The following is a 26,460-nucleotide window of genomic DNA, read 5'->3' as shown; positions in this document are numbered from 1 at the left end:
GTACATTCATGTATCATGCAAATTAATAGCTGAGAGAAGCACTCACACAGCTTTGCACAATCTTCTACGAAGGAACTCAGGTTTAGTTCTTATTGAAGCAGTGAAACTATGACTAGGCCGTTCCACTTCAGACTGCAGCTGAGGGCTCACATGATTGAATGTGTCCCTCCCCCCAAAGACAAACGTCTAGTTTGTCAAGGAAAAGGCTAGGCTTGAACCCTTTAGCCTGACATACATTTTTCAGTGTGAAGGTTCCATACATTGCATTCACTTAAAATGGCTTCTGCACACAGATTTTAAGTAGCTCTCTTCCAAGTACACCAGTTCCCAAGTGCTTTTACTTGCAATTCTAGGGTGACACCATACCGTGAAATACCATTCCCCCGTATTTCCCTAGTTCCCTCTTATAGCCGGCATTTTGCCAACAGGCAGGAGTGTGTTTTTCTGAAGATATTTCCTACAAGCTGATCAGGCTTATTTTTATTATACGCATTTAGTTAGCCAGTCATGCTGTTAGCTGGCAGTTTACTGTATGATGGCTGGGTTTTTTAAAGTTTATTTTAGTGTTTGATTCTTTGATACTTTCAGCTTTGAACACTTCAGGATGAACAGAAAGCAGCTGACAAGGCTGAATATTTACCTTGAAGCTCTCAGATGACCTTTTTTTAAATACCAACTATAGTTAAGTGATGTTTAGCATTTATCTCCCCTATTAAGAAAAAAAATCTACAAACAACTATCACTGACTTACCTATGCTTTCCACAATTGCCCTTCTCAAAAACGTTCCTTGAAAACTAACACAGTTTATTTTATTTATTTATTTATTTATTATTTAATTTGTATCCCGCCCTACCTCCCAGCAGGAGCCCAGGGTGGCAAACAAAGCGCTAGAAACACTTTAAAACATCATAAAAACAGATCTTAAAATACATTAAAACAGCGTTAAAAACATTAAAAAAACCTTTAAAAGAGTTAAAAACATTAAAAAACATATTAAGCAATTCTAACACTGACGCAGACTGGGATAGGTCTCAACCTAAAAGGCCTGTTGAAAGAGGAAAGTCTTCAAAAGGCGCCAAAAGATAGCAGAGAAGGCGCCTGCCAGTTAAAAGTTCACTTGAGGCCTTTCAAAAGCAAGTGCCCTGAACCACCCAAGAGCAGTATAAAATTGTTTAAATGTTGTTTCAAATGTTATTCACATCAAGACTACAAATCAAGAGGGCACATGGTGAACACCTACTCTAACTCCCTGCTTGTGTGTACTATCATTGGCTATTAAACACAAAGTCCTGAAATCAATATCTGAAATGACCATGAATAATCCTAACCTTAGCAGAAAAGTCTAATATCGTCCTTACATTGTAATAGTTCTATCCCTTTGTAAACTTTATGACAGCTTTTTCAACTCTTTATCAAGGATATTATGAATTTGCAGTGGTGTGTACAGGTATTTAATCCAAGCTACTTATGAAGAAATACTTGCATTTAGAGCAGCTTCTCCACACTTTTCAATGGCAGCTAAGCCCTGATTGTGAATGTGTGTTTCCAAAAGTTTCTTCAGCTCTCCAAGTCCATCCTGGATTCGAGATACAAGGTTATACATGCGTCCCAAGTCTGGGGAAAAAGGAAACCGATACTTCAGCTGTATCAACTTTTCTGCTCTCATTGTCTTCTAAGGACTGTTAAGAAAGTTTGCAAACACACTAGATAGCTTTAAAGGCTTTGCTTAAATATTAAACCTTTTTCACTAATAGGCAAAAAATTTTGCGGTTTAAGAACATACCTATAACCAACAGATGTTTCTATCAAACTTTAAAAAGTAGGAAAATTGGGCACTAAATGCACCAGGGGATCAGAAGACCTGACCTCCTCTCTGAGATATTGTATTGCCCTACAAATTTGTCAAAATGCAAACACAATTTGGGTTGGTCTTTCACAGTCCAATCCATTTCCTGTGTAGCTTGGAAGACTTTGGGGAGGAGGGGAGAGGGAGAAGAGGGTAAAGGCAGATCTGATCATTTGCATACTTATTAAGTTCATTGGGATGTAGTCCCATGCAATCATGCTTAAGATAGGTGAAACTGACCATGGGGGGGGGGAGAGAAGAGGAAAGGAAAGAGCACAGAGGGAGGAGTGGGGGAGGGGCAGGGTGGAGGGTAGGGTAGGTTTGATCATTTGCATGCTTATTGAGAGGATTTACTCCTGTGCAATCATGCTTAAGATAAGTGAAGCTGACTTGAGGGAGGGGCAGAGGGGGGGAGGGGAGAAGATTGGGTGGGTGGGCATTGGGCAGAGGGAAAGCTCCTTTCCAAAAGGAAAACATTGTGAACAGTATCAGTATTTTTCAGTGTTTCCCCCACCTTTTTATTCTACAGCAGGCACATGTAGTTTCCCATCCAAATTTAAATCAAAGCTGTCCCATGCCACATCCACACCAGACATTTATTCCACTTTAAACAGTAATGGCTTCCCCCAAAGAATCCTGGGAAGTGTAGTTTGTGAAGGGTGCTGAGAGTTTGTTTGGAGACACCCTATTCCCCTCACAGAGCTACAATCCCCAGAATTCTCTGAGAAGAGGGGCTGACTGTTAAACCACTCTGGCCACTGGAGCTCTGTCAGGGGAATAGGAGTCTCCTAACAACTCTCAGCACCCTTCACAAACTACACTTCCCAGGAATCTTTACAGGAAGCCATCACAATTTAAAGTGCAATAAAGGTCTGCATGAGTGTGGTCCCCTGATGAGCCAAGCCAAATAGCTGTGAATCTGGCTTTTAGAACACTGACAGTTGGTTCTTACTGAGCATGCCTGTGCTATCATAGACTCCAATGTTAAAAATCTTAAATTAATTAAAAATCAGCCATGCATTTTTTTTAACATTTAAACTGCAGAAGATGGTAGTGTATGGGACAAGTTCAGTAATAGGATTACAGGTACCCTGTGAGCATGGCTGATTTTTAATTAATTTCAACAAATTATGAGACCACTGCCAGAAAAAAGTCCAACGGGGGTATGGTTTTTCCCCTCATTTTACACTTTGAACTCTCAATTCTCCGAGTGTTTCATGTATTGCCATGAAAACCTAGGGGGTTGTTAGGCAAACATTTCTGAGTTCAGGACTGTAAGTTTTGTAAGATTTTGTTTTAAATGAGATAATGAGAGGCAACAGAATGGCATGGAGGGTATTTTCAATTTAACATGGCGGAATGTGAAAAATCAATGCTGGTTATAGTATACAGCCTTTCTCACGGCTATATAATTTATCAGTGTTATAAAAATTGTGCATAAGCAAGACAAAATTTAAGAAAACCCCCTTATGGGATACAGAGTTTTAATTTGACAACAAATGATTGAAGATGCTTTTTTTATGCAACAGAAAATCCTTTTGGTTTGGGGGCATATAAACGTTGGAGTTTTTTAAAAACTGAACCAGCACAGTTATAAGGCAAATTACTAAAACCCTTTTAGCCCACATTAGGTTCCCTCATTTCTAAAAAATTTTTCATAACTATTACATATTTAGAGTTGTTTGATGTTCCAAACTGAGAAACTGAAATGGCTACAATACCAGCTTACTCTAAAACCAAACATAATTAACTTTTTGACTATCCCTAGAAAGTACATAAACTTTTGTACATGTTATTTTTTAACATAAAGAACATATATTAATAGTTTACAGTGCCTTACTTTGTGTCTTAAAAATCTAAATTATGTTGTTATATCTTGAAATATTTACAAATATTCAAAAAAAATAAAACTTTGCATTTCTTTGCATACCTCATCTAAACTACATTAAGAACACCTACTGAAATTTCCCTGCTCCAATATTTCACTTCCAATTACTTTTAGCTATGGGAGAAACCTAATGTAAAATGAACATGGCATTTACCTTCATTTTTGTCAGCATCCAACAGGTTCTGAAATTCTGTGTGAAAGATCTCCAAGTGTTTTTCAATAAGTACTTGTTCGCATTTTCGAGCTAGTTCATCTTGTGTGCTCTCATGTAAATATACCTGAACCCTGCGCTGCTCCTCCAGGAGACGAGCTTCTGCCTGCAAACAAACAACATCTAAAATGTTTATGATGAAATTTTATGGAATAATACTTGAAAAAGTGTCTTCAGAACTAGTATCCACACTCTTTCCCACTGGCACTATATGGATCTGTATTAGACTTGCATCACTGGTTTGTCTAGCTCAATATTGCCAAAATGGAATCAGCTTTCAAAAAATTGGAGGAATTACTGCTGTTAATTATTGATTACATTTCTAAGCTGCCCTTCATCCCAAAATGATCCCAAGGTGGCAAAATGCAAATAATAAATACAAATCAGATATATTAAAATAAAAAAACATGCATCTTTCTGTCCTGGCAAACAAAACAACTGTCTGCTCATACCTCTCCAAATGCCTGACAGAACAGAAATACTGGTTAGAGAACCCGGGAACTTATGAATTCACAAAGCAAGAGGTCTGCCATTGCCCCAATACACCCTGACCCACACCAGCAGAAAAGAGGCACTCCCCAGCATTTGCTGCTGTGAAGTCTCCTCTAGATGAGAGATGAGGAAGCCAGATGTCAGTTGTCTAGCCTGGTGAGAAGACTCCCTCTTTCTCTGGACTAAATTGAAGCCAGACTACTGAAGCTCCTTGGAGTACAGTAAGACCTCCAGAAGCAGTTGGAACTTTATTGTCTGCTAAACACAGAAGTATAACGTAACAAAAAAGTTAAGTTTAGAATATTTCTTTTGCAATATTTAATTTTTTCTGTTGTTAAATTGCTGATTCTTGTCTTATTGCCCCTCAATGTATGAGCTGCTCAGAGCTTGGAATTCATTACTTTTTTTGAGGAGCAAGTGGGTAATTCCTTTACATTTTGATTGTAATAGAACTAGGAGTAATTTTATTACTTTTGAGGAGTAATGTTTACAGCATTACGTTTGGCCATTACTTGGGGGGAACATGGGAAGTCTTCTGTTCCTCAGATTTGCGGATGAAAACCATGTGCCTCAAACTGGGCTTCTCTGCAGCATCGCTCTTCCCTTGTGCTCTGTGGGTGGGGAGGAGGCAACGAGGGAGCAGGTGGAGAGTGAGATGGGGTGGAGAAAACAGTTGTTTAAAAAAATCAATGGTGATGCTAAAGAATGGAGGGGAAAAGGAGTCAGAGGGAAGAACATGGATAAAGGAGGAGAAAGAGGAGGTAGCAGCAGAATGGAGATAAATAACTGTGGAGGTGAAAGATGTGTGTGTGTGTGTATACTGTGTTTGCACTTGGCACACAAAGTGGCCTCCACCACCCTTCTCTGGCTCCTGTGCTGCATTTGCAGTATTTTAACTTTTTAGCATCTCAGGGGAAAATGTTTGCTTGAGTGAGTGTCCCTTAGTTGAGGGCAGGGCAGGGTATGGGAGGTGGTTAAGTGAGAGACATTATTATGCTTGCTGGCTGAGGGGGGGGTTCACTTTGTTTGATGTGCAAAGATCTGCGTAGTGGCCTCTGCCTCCCTCCCCACCTCCCTTACCAGCGGAGAGAGCACCATTGCTATCTTATGGATAAAAAGAATTATTCTACTATCTAAAAGAGTTTGACAAGGTACCTCACCAAAGACTTCTGAGGAAGCTTAGCAGTCACGGAATAAGAGGAGAGGTCCTCTTGTGGATAAGAAATTGGTTAAGAAGCAGAGAGTAGGAATAAATGGACAGTTCTCCCAGTGGAGGGCTGTAGAAAGTGGAGTCCCTCAAGAATCGGTATTGGGACCTGTACTTTTCAACTTGTTCATTAATGACCTAGAATTAGGAGTGAGCAGTGAAGTGGCCAAGTTTGCTGACGACACTAAATTGTTCAGGGTTATTAAAACAAAGAAGGATTGCGAAGAGCTCCAAAAAGACCTCTCCAAACTGAGTGAATGGGTGGAAAAATGGCAAATGCCATTCAGTATAAATAAGTGTAAAATTATGCATATTGGAGCAAAAAATCTTAATTTCACATATACGCTCATGGGGTCTGAACTGGTGGTGACCGACCAGGAGAGACACCTCGGGGTTGTAGTGGACAGCACGATGAAAATGTCGACCCAGTGTGCGGCAGCTGTGAAAAAGGCAAATTCCATGCTAGCGATAATTAGGAAATATATTGAAAATAAAACAACTGGTATCATAATGCCGTTGTATAAATCTATGGTGTGGCTGCATTTGGAATACTGTGTACAGTTCTGGTCGCCTCTTCTCAAAAAGGATATGATAGAGTTGGAAAAGAAGAGGGCAACCAGAATGATCAAGGGGATGGAGCGACTCCCTTACGAGGAAAGGTTGCAGCATTTGGGGCTTTTTAGTTTAGAGAAAAGGCGGGTCAGAGGAGACATGATAGAAGTGTATAAAATTATGCATGGCATTGAGAAAGTGGATAGAGAAAAGTTCTTCTCCCTCTCTCATAATACTAGAACTCGTGGACATTCAAAGAAGCTGAATGTTGGAAGATTCAGGACAGACAAAAGGAAGTACTTCTTTACTCAGCGCATAGTTAAACTATGGAATTTGCTCCCACAAGATGCAGTAATGGCCACCAGCTTGGATGGCTTTAAAAGAAGATTAGACAAATTCATGGAGGACAGGGCGATCAATGGCTACTAGCCATGATGGCTGTGCTCTGCCACCCTAGTCAGAGGCAGCATGCTTCTGAAAACCAGTTGCCGGAAGCCTCAGGAGGGGAAAGTGTTCTTGCACTCGGGTCCTGCTTGCGGGCTTCCCCCAGGCACCTGGTTGGCCACTGTGAGAACAGGATGCTGGACTAGATGGGCCACTGGCCTGATCCAGCAGGCTCTTCTTATGTTCTCTGTATGTGTGTGTTTATTTTAATGTTGTTTTAGGCTACTTAGATGGGCAGCATCCAAGGCCAGCACCTTGTAGGCGTTTTTTTAAAAAAAGTAACTGAAATGTAACTGTAGTGATTACTTTTGAGGAAAAGTAAAGTAATCAGTTACTTTCAGAGCAATTGTAATTGTAAAGGTAATTACTACTTTTTTGGGCCATGTAATTGTAACTGTAATTTATTACTTTTTAAAAGTATTCTTCCAAGCTCTGGAACTGCTCCTATTTGTGTGCAGTCTCCATGGCAGCCACCATTCATAAGTGTGATGTTTGCAAAGAGAGTTTCTGCACAATGCAGGAAAGTCATGCAGTAAACAGTTTTTGTATGTTACAGCTAATACATGGAAGAACTACCAGAGAGGTGCAGTTTCAAGCAAAATCCTTGAAAAATGTATGAATTGGCCCTTTACACCCTTGCAGTTATGCTATGGGGTGCCACAGGGTACCATCTTATCCTCAGTCCTATTTAATATTTGTATGAAGCTGCTGGGAATGGTCATTAGGAATTTTATGACAAGGTGTCATCAGTATGCCGATGCAGTCTAGTGGTGGGATGGATGAAGGAAAATCAACTAAGCTTGAATCCTGGAAAGACGGAGGCACTGTGGGTAAGTGGTTCCTGTCTCCAAGAGATTGGTCAACTGCCTGCCCTGGACGGGCTTGCACTCCCCCCAAAGGAGCAGGTACACTGTCTGGGAGTGCTTCTGGATCCAGCTATGTCACTGGAGGCCCAGGTAGTCTCAGTGGCTAGAAGTGCCTGTTATCAGCTGCACCCGGTGAGACAACTACGACCATTCCTGGACCAGGAGAGCTTGGCCACAGGAGTTCAGGCATTGCTGACTTCTCGGCTACATTACTGCAATGCACTCTATGTGGGGCTTCCCTTGCACTTGTTTATTTACTTATTTATTTGATTTATATCCCGCCCTTCCTCCCAGCAGGAGACCAGGGCGGCAAACAAAAGCACTAAAAACACTTTAAAACATCATAAACACAGACTTTAAAATACATAAAAACAAAACATCTTTAAAAACATTTTTTTTAAAAAAGCTTTGAAGATATCTTAAAAAAGAAAAAAGGTTAAAAACATTGTGTTTTTAAAAAAGGTTTTTAAAAAAACATTAAAAAGCAATTCCAACACAGACACAGACTGGGATAAGGTCTCAACTTTAAAGGCTTGTTGAAAGAGGAAATGCAATTAGTGCAGAATGCTGCAGCCAGGGACTGAGGCCCTGTCAGCGTGTAACACCTCTGCTCAGAGATCTGCACTGGTTGCCAATTTGTTACTGGGCCAAGTTCAAGGTGTTACTAATGGTATATAAATATAAAAAGAAAGAAAGAAAGAAAGAAAGAAAGAAAGAAAGAAAGAAAGAAAGAAAGAAAGAAAGAAAGAAAGAAAGAAAGAAAGAAAGAAAGAAAGAAAGAAAGAAAGAAGGAAAGAAAGAAGGAAAGAAGGAAAGAAAGACCAGTTTACTTGTGAGACCTTGTGGCCGTGTATGTGCCTACTCAAACACTTTGCTCTGTGGAACAGGCACTGTTACAGGTGCCACATAATACTTGTTCCACTCTTGTAAGAAATTCTTTTAGTATGGCAGCACCTACACTTTGGAACTCCTTGCCTGTTGACATCAGGCAGGCGCCTTTGCTGTATTCCTTTCGGTAGCCTTATCCAGACACACAGATGTTGAGCTGGGTTTTTTTTAGTTAATAGCTGTTTTAAATATGTTGTTCAATTACTTATTTTAACTGTTCTTTGATAATTTTAATGGACAATTTTAATGTTTTTTGTAAACTGCTTAGAGGCCTTTATATTCAAGCGATACATAAATGTTGTTAAATAAATATATGGAAATAGCAATTAACACTAAATATTAACTGAAATAGTTTGGACTTCCTCTTACACACGCACACACAGATTTAAGGGTTCTTCACTTTTCCCTTAAGCCTAGGGCTGTTCAGAGTCCTTGCATGCAGCAACTGCACTCGCCTGAACTTGTGCCATGCCTCAGCAGTACATCTAAACAGGCAGACTTAAGAGGAATCTCCCACCAGAAATATCTCAGGACTAGGGATGAATCAAGATAAAAAAGAGCGGCATTCCAAAGCAGAACGAGGTTATACTTTTTATTAACTAGACATTTTTTCTTAGTATATGTGAGCATACTTAGTTTGGTCAAAGCCAGTGAATGAATAAATCAGAATTAATAACACAACAGAAAACCAAAGGCTATTCAATAACACAATACATGCTTTAAGAACACACATAGTTTAGATATCTTAACACATAGAAAAGAATGGAAAGATTGTCAATTTCAATCTCACCCATGGGGCTCAGGTAAGCCTTGAAATAAAACTCAGCAATTAGGCAAATGGCAGTAGCGTGACCAGTCCTATGAGGACTGATCAAAATCTGCATTTGTGATCTCTCTTTTATAGGCTGTCATCTAGAACATCTGATTTGGAATTACATCACTGCTCCATTCTTGCAGATTCTCAAAGGCTTATAAACATTCTCATGGGACATTCTCACAGATCACTCAGATCTATCAAAGCTTTCTCACTCCATCTTAGATCTCACCTAAGGTTACTACAGAACATCTGGAGAAACCTAATATGGTGTTTTCCAGTCTCTTCAACTGTTTACATTCCAAGCTCAGACTTACTGATTTAAAAGCTACTTATATTAGCCATACACCCAGACTTCCTGGAGGGGGAGAATGGGTACAGGAACGCTTGTCTTTTTAAAATGCATTTTATTTCAACTCTGAAAGGGGCAAGACACTTTAACTCTATACAGTAGGGCCTGCTTCTCGGCGCCCTGCTTTTCGGTGTTCTGCTAATACAGCGCCAGTGCGGTGATCAGCTAGAAGGGGGGCTGGAGCTCCCCACACTCCAGCTGATCATGCTGGAGGAGGGGAAGATCAGCTGTAGCGTCAGACTCCACACTCCAGCTGATCGCTCCAGCTGATCTTCTCCTCCTCTGGTACGATCAGTGAGTTAGGTTCCAGACCCCCACACTACAGCTGATCCGCTTTTCGGCAGGGGTCTGGAACCTAACCTGCCGTATGAGTGGGGCCCTACTTATATAACACATACATTATTATAATGGTCCTACTACAACAGCATACAGGTTAACTGTAGATGGCTACAGTCTATTTCAGTAACACTTTTACAAACTACTCTGCAATTTTTGTACTCCAGGGTCAAGGCTATTTATTTTCACCTACTAGTCTTCTGGTTTTTTATTTTAAAATATACTTGCTAAGTGAAATGGCTATTACCTTCATGCCCTGCTTCTGGGCTTTCCAGAACTATCCAATTGGCTAGTGATGTAAACAAAAAGCTGGATGGAACAGATCTGTAATCTGATAAAGCAGGGTTTCTCATAGTAATTTTTTGTCTACTTGGTGCCCATGTGGAGCAGCAGACAGTGTAATAGACATGGACCAGGGAGACTTGCTTTCAAATTCCTGCTCATCTTAGAGCAGCGATTCCCAACATGGGCGGTAGCGCCCCCCTGGGGGGCATTACAGCCTTTCAGGGGGGCGTTGGCATGACTACAAACTTTAGGGGGCCATTTGGGTTCATTAGGGGGGCGCTGACATTTGGCGGTCTGATGCGACAGTTGAATCATTTAAGTTTAATTTTATTTAATACACAAATCATTAATTTTTAAACTGTTTTGTCCCCAGTTGGAATGTATTTAATAGTCTCAATTGATGGAAATAACACTATAAATAGTGTGTGCTCTTTAGTAAAGAAATTCTGAATAGCGGCCAGTGTCATATCAAGGAATGGGAATATTAGCCACGCCCCGGCACTACGTAATGTTCCAATGCTGTCTTGAGGGATGTTGGAACGAATCACGAGAGAATGTTTGATAAACTGGGTGTATTGGTGGAGGGCGCATTCTTCCAAAGGATGAGTGCCGTGTGCAAATGGGTGACGCAGACAGTCAGTTATTCGCTGGTTTTCTTCAGGAATAGGACACAATCGCTACCCGTTGTTTCTGTGATGTTTAAATGAACTTGTTTAATGAAACAATGCTGGTAAACTGAATGAGTTTGTTGTTAAGTAACACAGTGTATTCTATTGGTTCATACTGTGTGGACTTAATTAGTTTTTGCTTATGTTTTTAGGATTTGTGAAATAAGAAACAACTCCTATATCTGCAATTTGTTTCTTGCATGTATTTTATGGATTTATATACTCCAGATATTGTGAAATTAGCCAAAACTCATCAAGCTCAAGGATCACACTAGTATTTTATAATAAATCTTATTTTATTTACTTTTCTATAACTAAGTATGCATATTAATAAATCATACTAAGAATTCAATGTGTAATCTAAGTGCAATAAAAAGGCACGATAAAAACAATCAGTAATAATAATTGAAAATACCTTTTATGCATTACTCATATTTTAAGGGAAGAATAGGAAGCATTGGCATATACGTAATCTGAGGGGGGCGTTGGACACAAGAAGATTTTGCAAAGGGGCGTTGGGTCGAAAAAGGTTGGGTAACGCTGTCTTAGAGTATACTGTGTGAACTCATCTGTCACCACCTTTCACTTAACCTATCTCACAGAGTTGCCACAAAGATTAAATGCGACAGAGTCATATACCAAACAATTTGGAGGAAATATAGGATATAAATGTAAAATAAAGTCCCCTTTTCAGATAGGATAAGATTTGGGATCCTTAGAACTTCAATGATTCCTCCTACTGGGAGGAAAGGTGTGATATAAATCAAACAAACAAACAAAGTTCCCTGCAAAAAGTAATGAGGAAGGTAAATATGGTAGTAATTTTGGAAAAGGGATAAATCCTTGCAAAGTAAAATGTCCCTACGTGACAGAAAACTATTAGTACCTCTAGCAACAAATTCATCATTTTGTGGTGTGTGGGAAGCCTGTTAATTCTCCAACCTGTTAATTTATTTTGCACTTTTAAAACTCCTGAAATGCAGATCTGTTTAAAGATACATCTTGATATTGCTTAGAGTTCTCTGTTTACTATTAATCTCTACCCTTGAAATGCTGTTTTCCTTTGTGTCCTGCAGCCAGCAGGTCTGAATGAGCCCAACGTCTAGGAAGGGAATCAGAGCCATTTCCTCAACAATGCAGTTAAGCCCAATATTCACAAGTTAAAGGAGGGCAAAGAGCAGCCAATTAGTAAAAAAACCCTAAATTACAGGAAGTATAAATAAAAGACAAGGGATTCAGACTGACTGTAACACTTGAACCTCTAATGCAAGAACAATCTTATTACTTCAAATATCATTAGCAGTTTCTAGTTCTAGAAAACAGGCACTGTAAGCTTCCATACCTTTTTCATGTATTCTGTAACCGGATTCTGTTGCAAAAACTCAGTGCTCTCTCTTGTATAGAACCTCTCTGTGTCAGCAAGAAACTGAGATTCAAAAGACTCTTTATAGACTGTCAGTGTAGGCCCCTTAGCAAAAGTATCATCTTCGTTCAGCCCCAGCTCCACTAAAAGTATATGGAGAAAATGAATAAATCAATCATACTCTTCAAGACAAATTCTGCTGAATAATAAAGGTTTCACATGATTGGTTAAAATGTCAAGTTATATCTATGCCAACTGAATTGCAAAAATTATCAGTCCATTCAAAAAGAATCAACTTTATCTAAGGAAGTTAAAATGGGGATGGGGGAGGAGAGCCAGTGTGGTGTAGTGTTGAGTTGGACTGGGACCTGGAAGACCAGGGTTCAAATCCTTGCTCATCCATGAAGCTCATTGGGTGACCTTGGGCCAGTCACTCTCTCAGGCTAACCTACTTCACAGGGTTGTTGTGAGGATAAAATCAGGAGGGGAAGAACCATGTTTGTATGCCACTTTGAGCTCTTTGCAGAAAAGGTGGGACATAAATGTTGTAAAATGTAAAATGAAATATAAATAAAATATAAGATCAAGTTAAGCACTCTTCTGTAACTCACAACATATGCCACATCATGTTATCATTCCAACAAATTCTAATTTTTTTTTAATCTAGCCTAGAACCTTAAAGGAAGCATTTTGACCAAATAGCTTTCATTTATGTAGCTGCATCAAAATGAGTGTTTTCCTCAAATCATAAAACCAACATTCCTTATTAGGCACGATTCACTATCACATGTCTCCATAGGTATCCATTTACAGCAGTCCTGTGAAAGTGTTGCCGATCAACTCAAGTCTCTTGCTTCTAAATCATGGTGAAAAATTAGTAAAGCACAACTCTCACTTGAATTCTCTTCCATTTTTTCATCACAATCCTGCTCATATACAGTGCCTTACAAAAGTAATCAGACCCTTGACCAATGCTCTCATATTACTGAATTACAAATGGTACATAGTAATTTCGTTCTGTATGATATTTCATTTTGAAACACTGAAACTCAAAATCAATTATTGTAAGGTGACACTGGTTTTATGTTGGGAAATGTTTGTAAGAAACAAAAAACTGAAACATGTTGCTTACGTAAGTATTCAACTCCTGTGCTGTGGTAAACTCCCAGTTTACACAGAGGAAAGAAATTGCCCCATCGAGGACACAATTACCTTACCGTTGACCTCCATCTGTGAACTATTAAAGTTGCTGTCGCATTGTCAGGATAAAAACCCCACTGTTGAAGGATCACTGGTCAGGCTGTGGATCTGAAGGAAAATGGAGACCAAAGAGAATTCTACAGAAGTGAGAGATAATGTAATCCAAACACGTAGATTAGGAAAAGGATACAAAATAATATCCAAGTGCTTGGATATCTCAGTGAGCACAGCTGGATCGATAGGAGGTGGAAGCTGCATCACACCACCCAGACACTGCCAAGAAAAGGGCATCCCTCAGAACTCAGCGCTCGAACAAGAAGGACACTTGTGAGAGAAGCCACAGAGAGGCCAACAATGCCTTTGAAGGAGCTACAGAATTCAGTGGCTGGGAGTGGAGTCATGGTGCACCACTCAACCCTATCAAGAGCTCTGCATAACACTGGCCTGTATGGGAGGGTGGCAAGAAAGAAGCCATTACTCAGAAAGTACCATCTGAAAGAATGTCTGGAGTTTGCTAGAATGCATGAGAGTGCCCCAGCTGTGATGTGGGAAAATGTTTTGTGGTCAGATGAGACCAAGATAGAGCTTTTTGGCCAAAACACAAAGCGCTATGTGTGGCGCAAAGCTTCCACTGCCCACGCCTCAAGACACACCATTGCTACAGTGAAGTATGGTGGTGGCAGCATCATGCTGTGGGGATGCTTCTCATCAGCAGGGACTGGGCATCTTGTTAAAATGGAAGGAAGAATGGATGGAGCAAAATACAGGGAAATACTGCAAGAGAACCTGCTTCAGTCCACTAAAAAACTGAGGCTTGGGAGGAAATTCACTTTTCAGCAGGACAATGATCCCAAGCACAAGGCCAAAGCAACACTGGAGCGGCTCAAGAACAAAAAGGTGAATGACCTACAGTGGCCCAGTCAAAGTCCTGGTCTCAATCCCATTGAGTATCTGTGGCACTCTTTGAAAATTGTGGTCCACAAATGACGTCCAACCAACCTGAAGCAAATCTGTCAAGAAGAATGGGCCAAAACCCCTCCGACGCTGTGTGCAAAATTGGTATATATATACCCCAACATGTTTCAGTTTTTTATGTTTCTCACAAACACTTCCCAACATAAAACCAATTATCACCTTACAGTAATTGATTTTCAGTTTCAGTGTTTCAAAATAAAATATACAGAACAAAATTACAATGTACCATAATATGAGAGCATTGGTCAGGGGATCTGATTATTTTTGCAAGGCACTGTACATACTACTGAATGGGGCTTACTCCCAGGTAAGTGGGGTTAGGATTGCAGCCTTTTTCTCCCTTTGGTCTTTTCCGTTTGATTCTCCATTGTTCTATTGCTATCCTTTTCCCCACTCACCCCAGTCTAGTGTCAATAGCCTATAACACTTTTACCATCCCAGCAATTTTAGGCAGATATATTGAACTTTATGGCACAGTGTGTGTTAGGCCAACAGCAAGTGCAATGGTGGAAACATTCCCACACCTCCTTTTCTGATGGGATTGGGCATGCCTTGTGCTTCCAGAAAGAGTGGGAAAGGACTGGGAATAATTGATATTTTAAATACCCCGATGAGGCTGTGATTAGTTAGGGAGTTGTATAAGTATGGTGTGGGGAAGTTAATAGTGAAAATTTATTTTACCGTAAGACTGCACAACTCCACTGATCAGCCTTGTATTGATTGTTTCACCATTTCTTTCCTTTTCAATCAACTTCAGCACAGCATTTGTTACCTTTGGAAAAAATTGATTAAGTGAAGACAAACTAGTTATTCCAATAAATTACCCATAGCAACCATGTATACACATGAGAGCTTAGAGTAGTCACACACACACACAAAATCCTTGTAGTACAAACTAGAAGATTAATGTTAATTACTGCCTTTCATTAGCATAAAGACATTTTAAAATATTTATATCATTCATGTATGCCTATCTATGCCTTGTTCCTCACTCCCACTCCTCCCATAGATGGGTTGCTCATCTGCTGTGCCCGCCGGCTTATATGTGCTGTTGTTTAACACCAGATTGGTACACAATAAGACCACATTCATCCATGGATTTTTTTCTTTTTTCCTCACTGTTCCTCGATCCCTTCTTTACTTAAATCTTTCCCATTGTTTAAAGTGGGCTGTGTGAGTGCAAAGGGGGCTGCAGAATACGAAATGGCAGCATGGAAATGGGATAGTCTGTATCCAAGAGGGAGTTGAGAAAATGAGGAAGGAGAGAGGAAAAATGAGGGAAGGTGGAAATGGTGGCGCAAAGGGGTGTGTGCAAATAGGAGGGAGTAGGAGGTATGGGAATGGGCTTAAGATTAAACCTGGGGTACGAGAGGGGCTGAAGAATAATGGTGGTTTCATAAGTGGGCAGAAGGTGAAGAGGTTGCTCTTCTTAGGAGCCGTAATGTATAGAAGGTGGCAAAGGTTAGCATGTGGGTGGTCAGTGTGCAAGGGGAGAAGTTGCAGAAAAGGAGCAAGAGGCATGGGCATGAAAGTAAAAATGGGTGTAAAGTGGGGCTTTAGAACAGAAGGGGCTTCAGAAATGGAGTTGGGAAGGTGCAAAGAGAGTGTAGTAATTGCACGGGGTAGGAAGGGGAAGTTCTAGGGGCTTACCATGGCAGGAGTGGTGAGGTTTGAAGAGCAGAGCAAGCAGTGGCACAGCCCCTAGTTGACCTAAATTTTTGGATTATGCTAATTTGTATTAACATTCTATTACCTTTTAATATAGTAGCCAATTTAAGAAAATTCAAAATGAGAAATTTGATATGAATCAATTGTTTGAATCAATATTTTATCAGTTATTTAAATCATCTTGATTTACGATGGATCCACTGTACCTATTACTGTATGGGCAGAAAAAATGCACAAAGTGACAACAGCATGAAGAATGAGTTGGATAAACTTAAGAGTTATGCCTGTAACTTGCACTACTGAGGCAAGCCATTTAGTTTTAAATGCAGCTTCTTTAGTACAAGCAGACATTAGGGAAAATGTAAAAGAAACTTCTCATTCTGAATGAAATTCTCCAACAAGTACCCGTAGCCTCACTGGTATCTTTTAACAATGCTGATGGCGCAGTGGCAACAGCCTGCTAGAAAGCATCTCCACCCACAATCTACCTCATTACAGACACCTCCAGTCCCCTACTGCGATGCTATGGTGCTGTGCAGAATAAAGCTTTTGGGAGAATGATTCAATGGATGGGTCTTTCTCATGTTCACATTGTAATGAAATTGCCGTAATTGGAATGAGCAATTTCTCTCCATATCACTTTGGCTGGGAAAGGGGGAGGGACTGATTTGATTTCCTTTGGAGCATGTTTAGCTCTTGAATAACTGGGAACTATCAAATCTGTGGAATATGATGCACTGCAGCTGCTTTCTAGATTCTAGCATACTACACACTCTGCCTTGTTTGATGACATTTGACTCTAGGGCAGCCTTTCCCAACCAGTGTGCCTCCAGATGTTGTTGGACCACAATTCCCATCTTTCCTGACCATTGGCAATGCTGGCTGAGGCTGATGGGAGTTGTGGTCCAACAACATCTGGAGGCACACTGGTTGGGAAAGGCTGCTTTAGGGTGTCTAGCAAGAAGGGAGGCCACCGCACACTTTCCTGCTATCAGTCATGTGTTTGTGCTTACTGGGATGGAGAGGGGTAAGGCAGTGAGGAGATAAGTGTGGTGCAAGAGCAGCAACAGAGCCAGTCTGGCACTCTCACCACGGCACCCACACTACGTCAACCTCCTCACCACCTCTGCTCTTCCTCTCCGGGTAAGAACAGTGGCGTGGATGACAGGACGCCTCCCCACTTTGATACATTTCAGCCCTGTAACTTCACAGCCCTGTAACTTGGGTATGAAGACTAAAAAGTAACTGTACTAAAAATACATTTCCGAAGTATGCTGTATCAGGAGCTACTAAGATGTCTCCAATATAAAAAAAAATTGGAATCCCATTCTGTTTATTTTTGTTTAATTATTGTTAGAACTACACGCTAATACTGCTGTAAGCTCTTAATACTGTAACATATTCACAAAAAAACCTTGCAGTTTAAGAACATACATATAGCCAACAGGTATTTCTATCAAACTTTAAAAAGCAGGGAAATTGGGCTGCTATAATGAAAGCACCTCACTAGAAAAGACAATAATGCTGAGAAAAACAGAAGGGAGTAGAAAAAGAGGAAGGCCAAAGAAGAAATGAATTGATTCCATAAAGGAAACCACAGACCTGAACTTACAGGATATGAACAGAGTGATTCATGACAGATGCTCTTGGAGGTCCTGATTCATAGGGTTGCCATAAGTCATAATCAACTTGAAGGCGCATAACAACAACAGCAAGTGAATGCACCAGGGGAGGAAGAGACCTGACCTTTCTGAGATATTGGACTGCCCTACAAAGTTGTCAAAATGCAAACACAATTTGGGTTGGTCTTTCACAGTCCAATCCAATTCCTATGTAGCTTGGAAGAATTTGGTAGCATGTGCCTCTGAGCATATAGTGAGTGGTGGCAACACCTGCCATCTCCAAAGAAGAATTACATTTTTGTATGTTTGTTGGTGTTCTTCTTACTTTGAAGAAACAGTAGTAACACAGAAAAGCAGCAGATAATCTAACCTAGAAAACTATATTTCTCTCATTATTCATCCTAGAAATCTGTCACATTTTATTTTTTATTAACTTCAACGCCTTTTTACTGGTCAATGTCATATGATGGTGAAGACAGCCTTTTGTGTTTCAAATTGGAGGTTATGTCCTATTTCTATGTTGGGTGCATTAACAGTTGAAACTGAAACTGCAGTTTGATGTAAAATCAGACTGATTACAATATGTTGCTGTAATCAGTATACCAGCCTTTCCCAACCAGTGTGCCTCCAGATGTTGTTGGACCACAACTCCCATCAGCCTCAGCCAGCATCTGGAGGCACACCGGTTGGGAAAGGCTGCAGTATACTGTATGATTACAGTATGTTGCTACTTAACACAATAAATTTAGTGAATTTCTCTGCTTTTTAATCCAGGAGGTAAGAAATGGGATCCTGTGCAAGTTTGCTAAAAATGCATTGATCATTTGCATGTTTATTGAGTTCAATGGGATTTGCTCCACTGCAATCATGCTTAGGATAGGTGAAATTGTCCATAGGGGATGGGGAGGGGTGGAGAAGGAGAGATGAGAGGAGGGCAGGTTTGATCATTTGCATATTGAGATCAGTGAGATTTACTCCTGTGCAATCATGTTTAGGAAAGGTAAAACTGACTATGGGGGGGAGGAGGAGAAGAGGAAGGCTGGAGTGGGCAGGGGAGGAGGAAGAAGGGAGGAGGAAGGAAGAGGAGAGGGGGAGGAGGGGAAAGGCAGCTCTGATCATTTGCATGCTTATTGAATCCAATGGGATTGACTCCCATGCAATCATGCTTAGGATAGGTGAAACTGACCTGGGGGAGGGGCAGGAAGGGGAGGGGGATATTGGATGGGTGGGTACTGGACAGAGGGGAAGCCCTTTTCCTTTCCAAAAGGAAAACATTGTGAACACTATCACTGCTTTTCAGAGTTTCCCCCACCTATAGCAGGCACATGTAGTTTTTCACCCAAATTTAAACTAAAGCTGACCCTGGCTACATCCACACCAGACCTTTATTTCACTTTAGACAGTCATAACTTCTCCCAAAGAATCCTGGGAGGTGTAGTTAGTGAAGGGTGCTGAGAGCTGCTAGGAGACGCCTTGTTCTCCTCACAGAACTTCAGTCAGAGCAGCTGACTGTTTAACCCTCTGACCACTGGAGCTCTGTCAGTGGAATAGGAGTCTCCTCTCAGCATCCTTCACAAACTAAACTTCCCAGGATTCTTTGGGGGAAGCCATGGCTGTTTAAAGTGAAATAAAGGTCTGGTGTGGGTGTGGCCCCGATTAGCCAAGCCAAGCAGCTGTGAGTCTGGCTTTTAGAACACTGACAGTTGGTTCCGAGCATGCCCGGGCTTATCATTGATGGCAATGCTAAATTTCTTAAATTAATTAAAAATCGGCCACACATTTTTCTTTGTAATTTTTAAACTGCTAAAGATGAAGTTCAGAGTATCGGGCAAGGTACAGGTACTCTGTGAACATGGTTGATTTTTAATTAATTTCAACAAATTATGAGAACTCTGACAGAAAAAAGTCCAAAAGGGGTCTGGTTTTTTTCTCTCTTTTTACAGTTTGAACTCTTGATTCTGTCTGACTGTTTTGTGTATCGCCATGACAGTTTAGAGGGTTGTTAAGCAAGCGTTTCTGAGTTCAGGACTGTAAGTTTTGTAAGGTTTTATTCTGAATGAGCTTATGGGAAGTATCAGAATTGTATGGGGGCGTATTTTCAATGTAACATTGTGGAATGAGAAAAATCCAAGTGCAATTAACTACTTTTTAAGACAGATATTAACTACATGCATAAGGATGAACTACTTTCAGCAGACCAAATTCAAAAAAGTTTTAAATGAGAACCTTAACAGGAATGCAGAGAAAGTTTGTCTGTGAAAAGAGACAAACAGCTAATTATTTCACATAAATCTTCTCTAGGCAGGATGTTGACTTATTTGACAAGTCATAACTTTTACTATACATATGCACACATACAAACCATTAGTCCTATAAATATTAATTTGTGACATATTAAGGCAAATATTATAAGGAAATATAGCAATCAATGCAAATACATACCTGCTTATTTAATGGCCTGAACAAGCAGTCCCTCCAGGTCACAAGTGCAAGCTATGCATTAACAGAGCAAAATACAAAAACAGCAATTTGTGAGATCTACAGCATTGCACACAGTGGTTTTCAGAACTTTCTTCCTTCAGAAAACATTTTCTAATACACTTATATTTAGAGGGACTCCTGAACATCTGCCATGAAACCTGTGCAAAACTGCACAGAGGCTGCTACGTAGACTTACTAGGCCTCACTGTTGCCCTGAGACTATGGCTTGGGATAAGGCTGTACAGGCCTGCTGGAATTTACATTTTTATTATTATCAGAACCTGAAGTTCCGTTGACTACAACCAGATATAAAATAGTGGCTGGGGGTGAACATGCACTCACAGTGCAATCCTATGTATGCTTACACCCTAGCAAGTGTGTTTAGAATTAAAAATTAAGAAACAGGGTGTCTAAGGTATGCTCAGTCCAGTAAATTTTCAGTACCAGAAGCTTTCACACAGAAATCCCTCAAGCTTTCTTTGTTTCAGCAGCCTTTAGATTAGATAACATTTCATACAATTGATGAAGCGGACTGTATCCCATAAAGGCATATGCCATCATAAATTTACTAGTCTAAGTTGCTACAAGATTTTGTTGTTTTAGTTGTTATTGTTAAGCAACCCAGATTTGGAAACCCTTGCAGATCAACTGCACATTTCTCAAATTGAACAGTAGGTCCCGACAATCTACTGGTCTGCCCACCTCTGCCGTAGGTCATGCTTAACACTCCCCTATGCATCCACATAGTAGGGGAAGATTAGTCAAGTAGTAAGCAAGCAACCCTGTCCACGTTCTTCTTCTTGAAGAAGAGCTGTAGAGCTCCCTGGAAGACAATCTGAACATCACTGGGTTGATACATTTACATTAGTGAAGCCAGCACAGGCTGAGCTATTCCAAATAGACCCTTTGGAAAGCCAACAGGAGCACTGGGATGTCTAGTTCAGGGCAAATCAAGTCCCAGAGATAATGGTGAAAATGTTTATAATCATCTAAAAGGGGGTGAAGTAAGCTAGGCAATGAAAGTGCAGGGACACATGACAGAAATTCAAAGAGATCAAAGCATGTAAGGTAAAAGTAAAGACATATAGTAAAGACATATAGACTGTATACAGTGCATAAGCATATAATGCCAGAAGCCTCTGAGACAACCTGGAGTGTTTGGTCTCGGAAGAGAGCATAGATGAAATGTAGAGCACAAGGGGTCGTGACTACCTCTGAATAGCAGCTCTATAAGGAGGACAGGGCAAGGCACACCAGAGGTGACCACATTGCTGTGTACATCAAAGAGGGCAAAGAGTCCAACAAACTAGAAACTCTAAAACAGACATACTCTTCCACAGTACTGGGTGCTCTTACTGGGCCCTAAGAGTAATTTAGTACTGGGGATGTGCTATCTTCCCCCTGACCAAATGCTCAGGGTGATCTCAAGATGGAGAATTAAATCAAGGAGGCATCAAAAAGAGGAAATCTGTAGTAACAATGGGCAACTTCAATTACCCTTCCATAGACTGGATACATGCATGGTCCAGTCAGGTCAAACAGGTAAAAATTTTTAAATACCCTAAATGACTGTGCCAGAGAACAGTCAGTCACAGACCCAATCAGAGGGGTGCCACTACTGTACAATGTTAAGGGGCACCCAGGACCTGGTGCAAGACGTAAGTATTGTTGAACCAAAACAGTGATTATCAAATTCAACATTTATGTAACTGGACAATTGCCAAGAAAATCCAGCACAGTCACATTGGATTTCAAAAGAGAAAACTTCCCCCCAAATGAGGAAAATGGTAAAAATTAAGTTGAAACTCAAAAACAAGTGGTCAAATCTCTCCAAAATGTCTGAAAGTTGTTTAAAAACACAATATTAGAAGTTCATCTAGAATGAATACCAGGTGTCCAAATGAGGACATCAGAAAGGAACACAACTTTGGCAAAAGAAATGCAAGCAAACAATAAGGGATGCTAAAAAAAATTGAGGCGTACAAAAGATTAACTAGAAAATAATTCTTTAAATACATTAGTGGCAGGTGATTGGCTAGAGAGGCAGTTGGACCTTTTGATGGCAAAGGAGTCAATGGTATGCTAAAAGAAGAAAAGGACACCGCAAAGAAGCTGAATGAATTATTTGCATCTATTTGCACAGAAAATGATGTAGATCTCTGTGCCTGAATTTTCACAGAAAGGGTGTGGAACTGAGGCATATAGTGGTGACAAGAGATGAAGTTCTAGACTTTACAGGCAAAATAAAAACTGACAAATCACTGGGTCCAAATGGCATCCACCTTAGAGTTCTTAAAGAACTCAAATGTGAAACAACTGCTCTTAACAAAAAATATGCAACTCATCCCCAAGATCAGCCTCCATGCCTGAGGACTGGAAAGTGGCGAATGTAACACCAATTTTCAAAAGGGGATCTACGGAAGATTCTGGAAACTAAAGGCCAGTTAGCTTAATATCTGTTCTGGGAAAACTCCTGGAAAGCATTATTAAAGATATTTATTTATAAACTACTTAACATTTTAAAAATCTCTATAGGATTAACAAGCATAAAGAACAACCCTTGCTGAAGCAGAATCAGCATGGCTTCTACAAGGGTAAGCCCTGTCTCTGTAACCTATTAGAGTTCTTTGAGCATGTCAACAAGCACATAGATACAGTGATCCAGTTGACATAGTGTACTTGGACTTTCAAAAAGCTTTCCACAAGATACCTCACCAAAGATTCCTGAGTAAACTTAGTAGTCATGGAATAAGAGAGGTTCCCTTGTGGATCAGGAACTGGTTAAGAAATAGGAAGCAGAGAGTAGGAACAGTTCTACCAGTGGAGGGATGTAGAAAGTGGAGTCCCCCCCAAGGAGTGAAATTGGGACCTATATATTCTAACTTGTTCATAAATGATCTAGAGTAGGGGTGAGCAGTGAGGTGGCCAGGTTTGCTGATACCAAATAAGTCAGGGGGGTTAAAACAAAAAGGGATTGTGAAGAGCTCCAAAAGAATCTGTGTAAATTGGGTGAATGGGCAGTAAAATGGCAAATGCAATTCAACATAACTGAGTTTAAAGTGGTGCACATTGGGGTAAAAATACCTAAATTTCACATTTGTGCTTATGTGGTCTGAATCAGCATGGACTGACAAAGAATGACATAGTGTCATAGTGGATAGCTCAATTGACTCAGTGTGTATCAGCAATGAAAACAAGGGGAAACAATGCCATTGCAAGACCAGGTCCCATTGATCTTACGAACCTGAGCAGCTTGATAATAACCTGAAAGAAACACACACAGTGTGCTTCACAACAGAAAACGTTCACTGATATGTGAAATTCTGCTAATGCAGAAATACGTTGGCTCCTTTCACACATCTATGAATACAAAAATGGAAAATGGACTGCCTTCAAGTCGATCCCGACTTATGGTGATCCTGTGAATCAGGTTTTCATGGTAAGCAGCATTCAGAGGGGGTTTGCCACTGCCTCCCTCTGAGGCTGAGAGGCAGGGACTGGCCCAAGGTCACCCAGTGAGCTTCATGGCTGTGTGGGGATTCGAACCCTGGTCTCTCAGGTCGTAGTTCAGCACCTTAACCACTAGACCACACTGGCTCTCTGCCATGAACACAAGAGATTGCTTAATTTTTGCTCTCCCCTAGAGGAAGCAACAATCTGACTAAGCACATTTGAACCAGGGATAGTGATTCGTTTCACTCCAAACAAGCCATGATCCCTGGTGAGACACAACACTAAGCCAGGGGTTGTAGTTTGTTGCACCCACTAGAGAAGCAAAGCATTAGACATCTGTGCATTTAAAGTAAACCTTTAATTAGAATTTGTTGTGACATTTAAATGTCGCCTGAGAAGCCTAGAAGATAAGGAACACAAATGCACCTCTCAAGTCAGTAGTGGATGCTATACTTTATAGCATGAGTGACTAACCTGTGGCCCTCCATACGTTGCTAGACTCCAGCTCCCATCAGACCCAGCCAGAATAGCCAATGATCAGGAATACAAATAAAATGATGATGATGATGAATGATGGGAGCTGGTGTCCAACACCTGGAGCACCACAGGTTGGTGTTTATAGTGACAGAAAGCATACATAATAAGCTCCTGTGAACCATGTTCAACCTCCAGAAGAGAATGATTTGATGTAATAGTAGAAACAAAGCCACACAAAACTCTTATGTCTGTTCATTTAAACACACACACACTTTCCCGATGAAAGTTACGATCTTCTATGAATACTTACTGAATAGATTTCATATATTCCCTTGCGGCCTTCATCACATTCACGACGAACCCAGTGTCGATTGAGGTAGGCACAAATCCCATTCAGCACTTTGCTTGAAAACCTATAATCCTCCCATTGTTGAGTATAGAATTTCAACACACTCTCATCCATCAAATCTTCACCATCCTGAAAGAGATACAGAACGGGCATAACACAAGATTCAAGCAGGACCTCTGTATATGCACTACGGTCAAAGCTGGAGCCTAAGCAATTCTTGATTGCTTCTCAGTGGTTTGGCTTGCACTGCTGTTCATCCTGAATCTAAGGGGTCACATTTTGCCATGGCATGAGAACATGTGCATCTTTGCTTTCTGCAAAGTCATAGGCTTGTAGAATTTCTTCAATTTTCTCCTCTTTTTGCAAAACTGGTTACAGCTCTCCATAATCTCAGATAGCCAGAGATGTTTCTGCAACTGTTGTCGTAACATTTATTTCATGCCCCACTTGCCCACTAAGCATTTATGTTATTATTAATCACATGGGCTGAAAGGAAAGACAGCAGATCCAGCGCTTGGTGGCAAATTTACCAGTTGCCTTACTCCAGCTTAACACTAGGAATGCAGCCACTGGATAGAAAAAGTAGCACCAATTTTATGAGGTAATAGGTTTCTGAATACTTCTGTAACTGAGGAGAGCAACTTTCCCTCTAAGTTCAATTTAAAGCATATTGGCAAAAGTCAGTGCCTCTTTGGAAGAATTATGTTTCTTCAGTATCTGCTAATGTTCTGCTCGCATTGGAATGAACAAAAGTTGCTGAAAACAGGTTGGGAAGGAACAGAGCAAGATTTGGGGAAATGTATGATGCAGGGATCCAGCTATTCTATGTCTACTGTTCCATGGCTGGATACAATGTTTTAGAGCAGTTCCTGGATTAATGAGGTGCCAACCACTATAATTCAGAAGTTGAGATTCCAGACACTAGCATCTAAACCAGTGACAAAAGACACAAGCCTGATTCAGATGTAATGTTGAACCACGGTTTATTGTTACAAGCATAAGCAGCAGGGATCAGCTGGCTTTTACGTAATACTGCCCAGCACAGGAACAAGGAGGGAAAGATAAGAAGCAACTTCTCTTAAAACGAATCAGTTTTTCATTACATCCAAGTTGGGGGAATTTTGGATCGTTTAAACAGGAAGCAAAAGCTTTCTAGGTCCTGCTCCTCACTGCTGAAACGAAGGAGAAAAGGTGAGGAGGAAGTGCAGAAGCCCAACACTCCCTGCTGGTAGTGCACATGGTGCTAAAGTATGGTTTAATGTTATATCCAAAACGTTTACAATCCAGTTCTATTTATGTACTCACAATCATCCATCTTTCTAGTTCACCAGGGTCATACAAAAGTAGAAGTGAAACACTGCAAATGATCTTGGTCATGGGTATCTTTTACCAATTTTTCTATATATTTATACAGAAATATAGGTTTCAGATGCAAGTTATGCTACAAGCTCATACCTAAGTCAGCCCTTAGATAACTTCAGGGCAAGTGAATGTTTGTGAAAGCAAGCAAGCCAAATACATTTTGTTGCCTCAGCTTCTGTGGTAAAGTCAGAAAAGGCTGCCTTTTTCAGAAAGCTGCTTTCTTTCCCCTACCCTAGACAGCCCATTAAAAACAGAAGGGAATTGCTTATAGTCATCAACTGAAATTGGTCCAGAATAAAGAAACCCACTACATTTTATATCTCTGGGATCAAAATGAAATCAACCCTCCAAACAATCAATGGCTTAGCACTGGGCACTCTGATGTTTTTGAAGCACTTTATAGGCACATATGCACTGTGCTTAAAAGAGCCTTGTAATGAGTCCACAAAAGTTACTAGCCTGCAAAAATAAATAAATAGAAAGCGTGAGCCTGCTAGGGGCTGGCAGAAGAGGGATGGAGTGCTTTGTCCCTCCCTCACCTGTCCACTCAATCACTTGTATGCAATTCCTTCTCATGCATGATTACCAGGCTATGTTTGCACCACTACTCTTTTGTGTTTAACTGTTCATCAAAGAAAAAGCCAAATAGATGCAACTCAG

The 26,460-nt window shown here is 40.5% G+C and overlaps 1 protein-coding gene across 3 annotated transcripts in view; it reads right to left on the bottom strand.

Annotated features, from left to right (window-relative positions):
* CUL1 (cullin 1) overlaps positions 1–26,460 on the bottom strand; it is an 84,491-nt gene that overhangs the window by 24,915 nt on the left and 33,116 nt on the right. For all 3 annotated transcript variants that reach the window (XM_061587482.1, XM_061587480.1, XM_061587481.1), the window contains 6 exons: positions 24,400–24,567; positions 20,121–20,171; positions 15,070–15,160; positions 12,193–12,356; positions 3,890–4,052; positions 1,485–1,615 (listed from right to left, as the gene is read on the bottom strand). In XM_061587482.1, coding sequence (XP_061443466.1) covers positions 1,485–1,615; positions 3,890–4,052; positions 12,193–12,356; positions 15,070–15,160; positions 20,121–20,171; positions 24,400–24,567 — 768 coding nt within the window. The remainder of the gene's footprint in view (positions 1–1,484; positions 1,616–3,889; positions 4,053–12,192; positions 12,357–15,069; positions 15,161–20,120; positions 20,172–24,399; positions 24,568–26,460) is intronic.

The sequence above is a fragment of the Rhineura floridana genome, chromosome 10, assembly GCF_030035675.1.
Source record: "Rhineura floridana isolate rRhiFlo1 chromosome 10, rRhiFlo1.hap2, whole genome shotgun sequence".
Lineage (NCBI taxonomy): Eukaryota > Metazoa > Chordata > Lepidosauria > Squamata > Rhineuridae > Rhineura > Rhineura floridana.
Note: the sequence above shows the minus strand (reverse complement) of the source record. Positions and strands in the feature narration are given on the sequence as shown.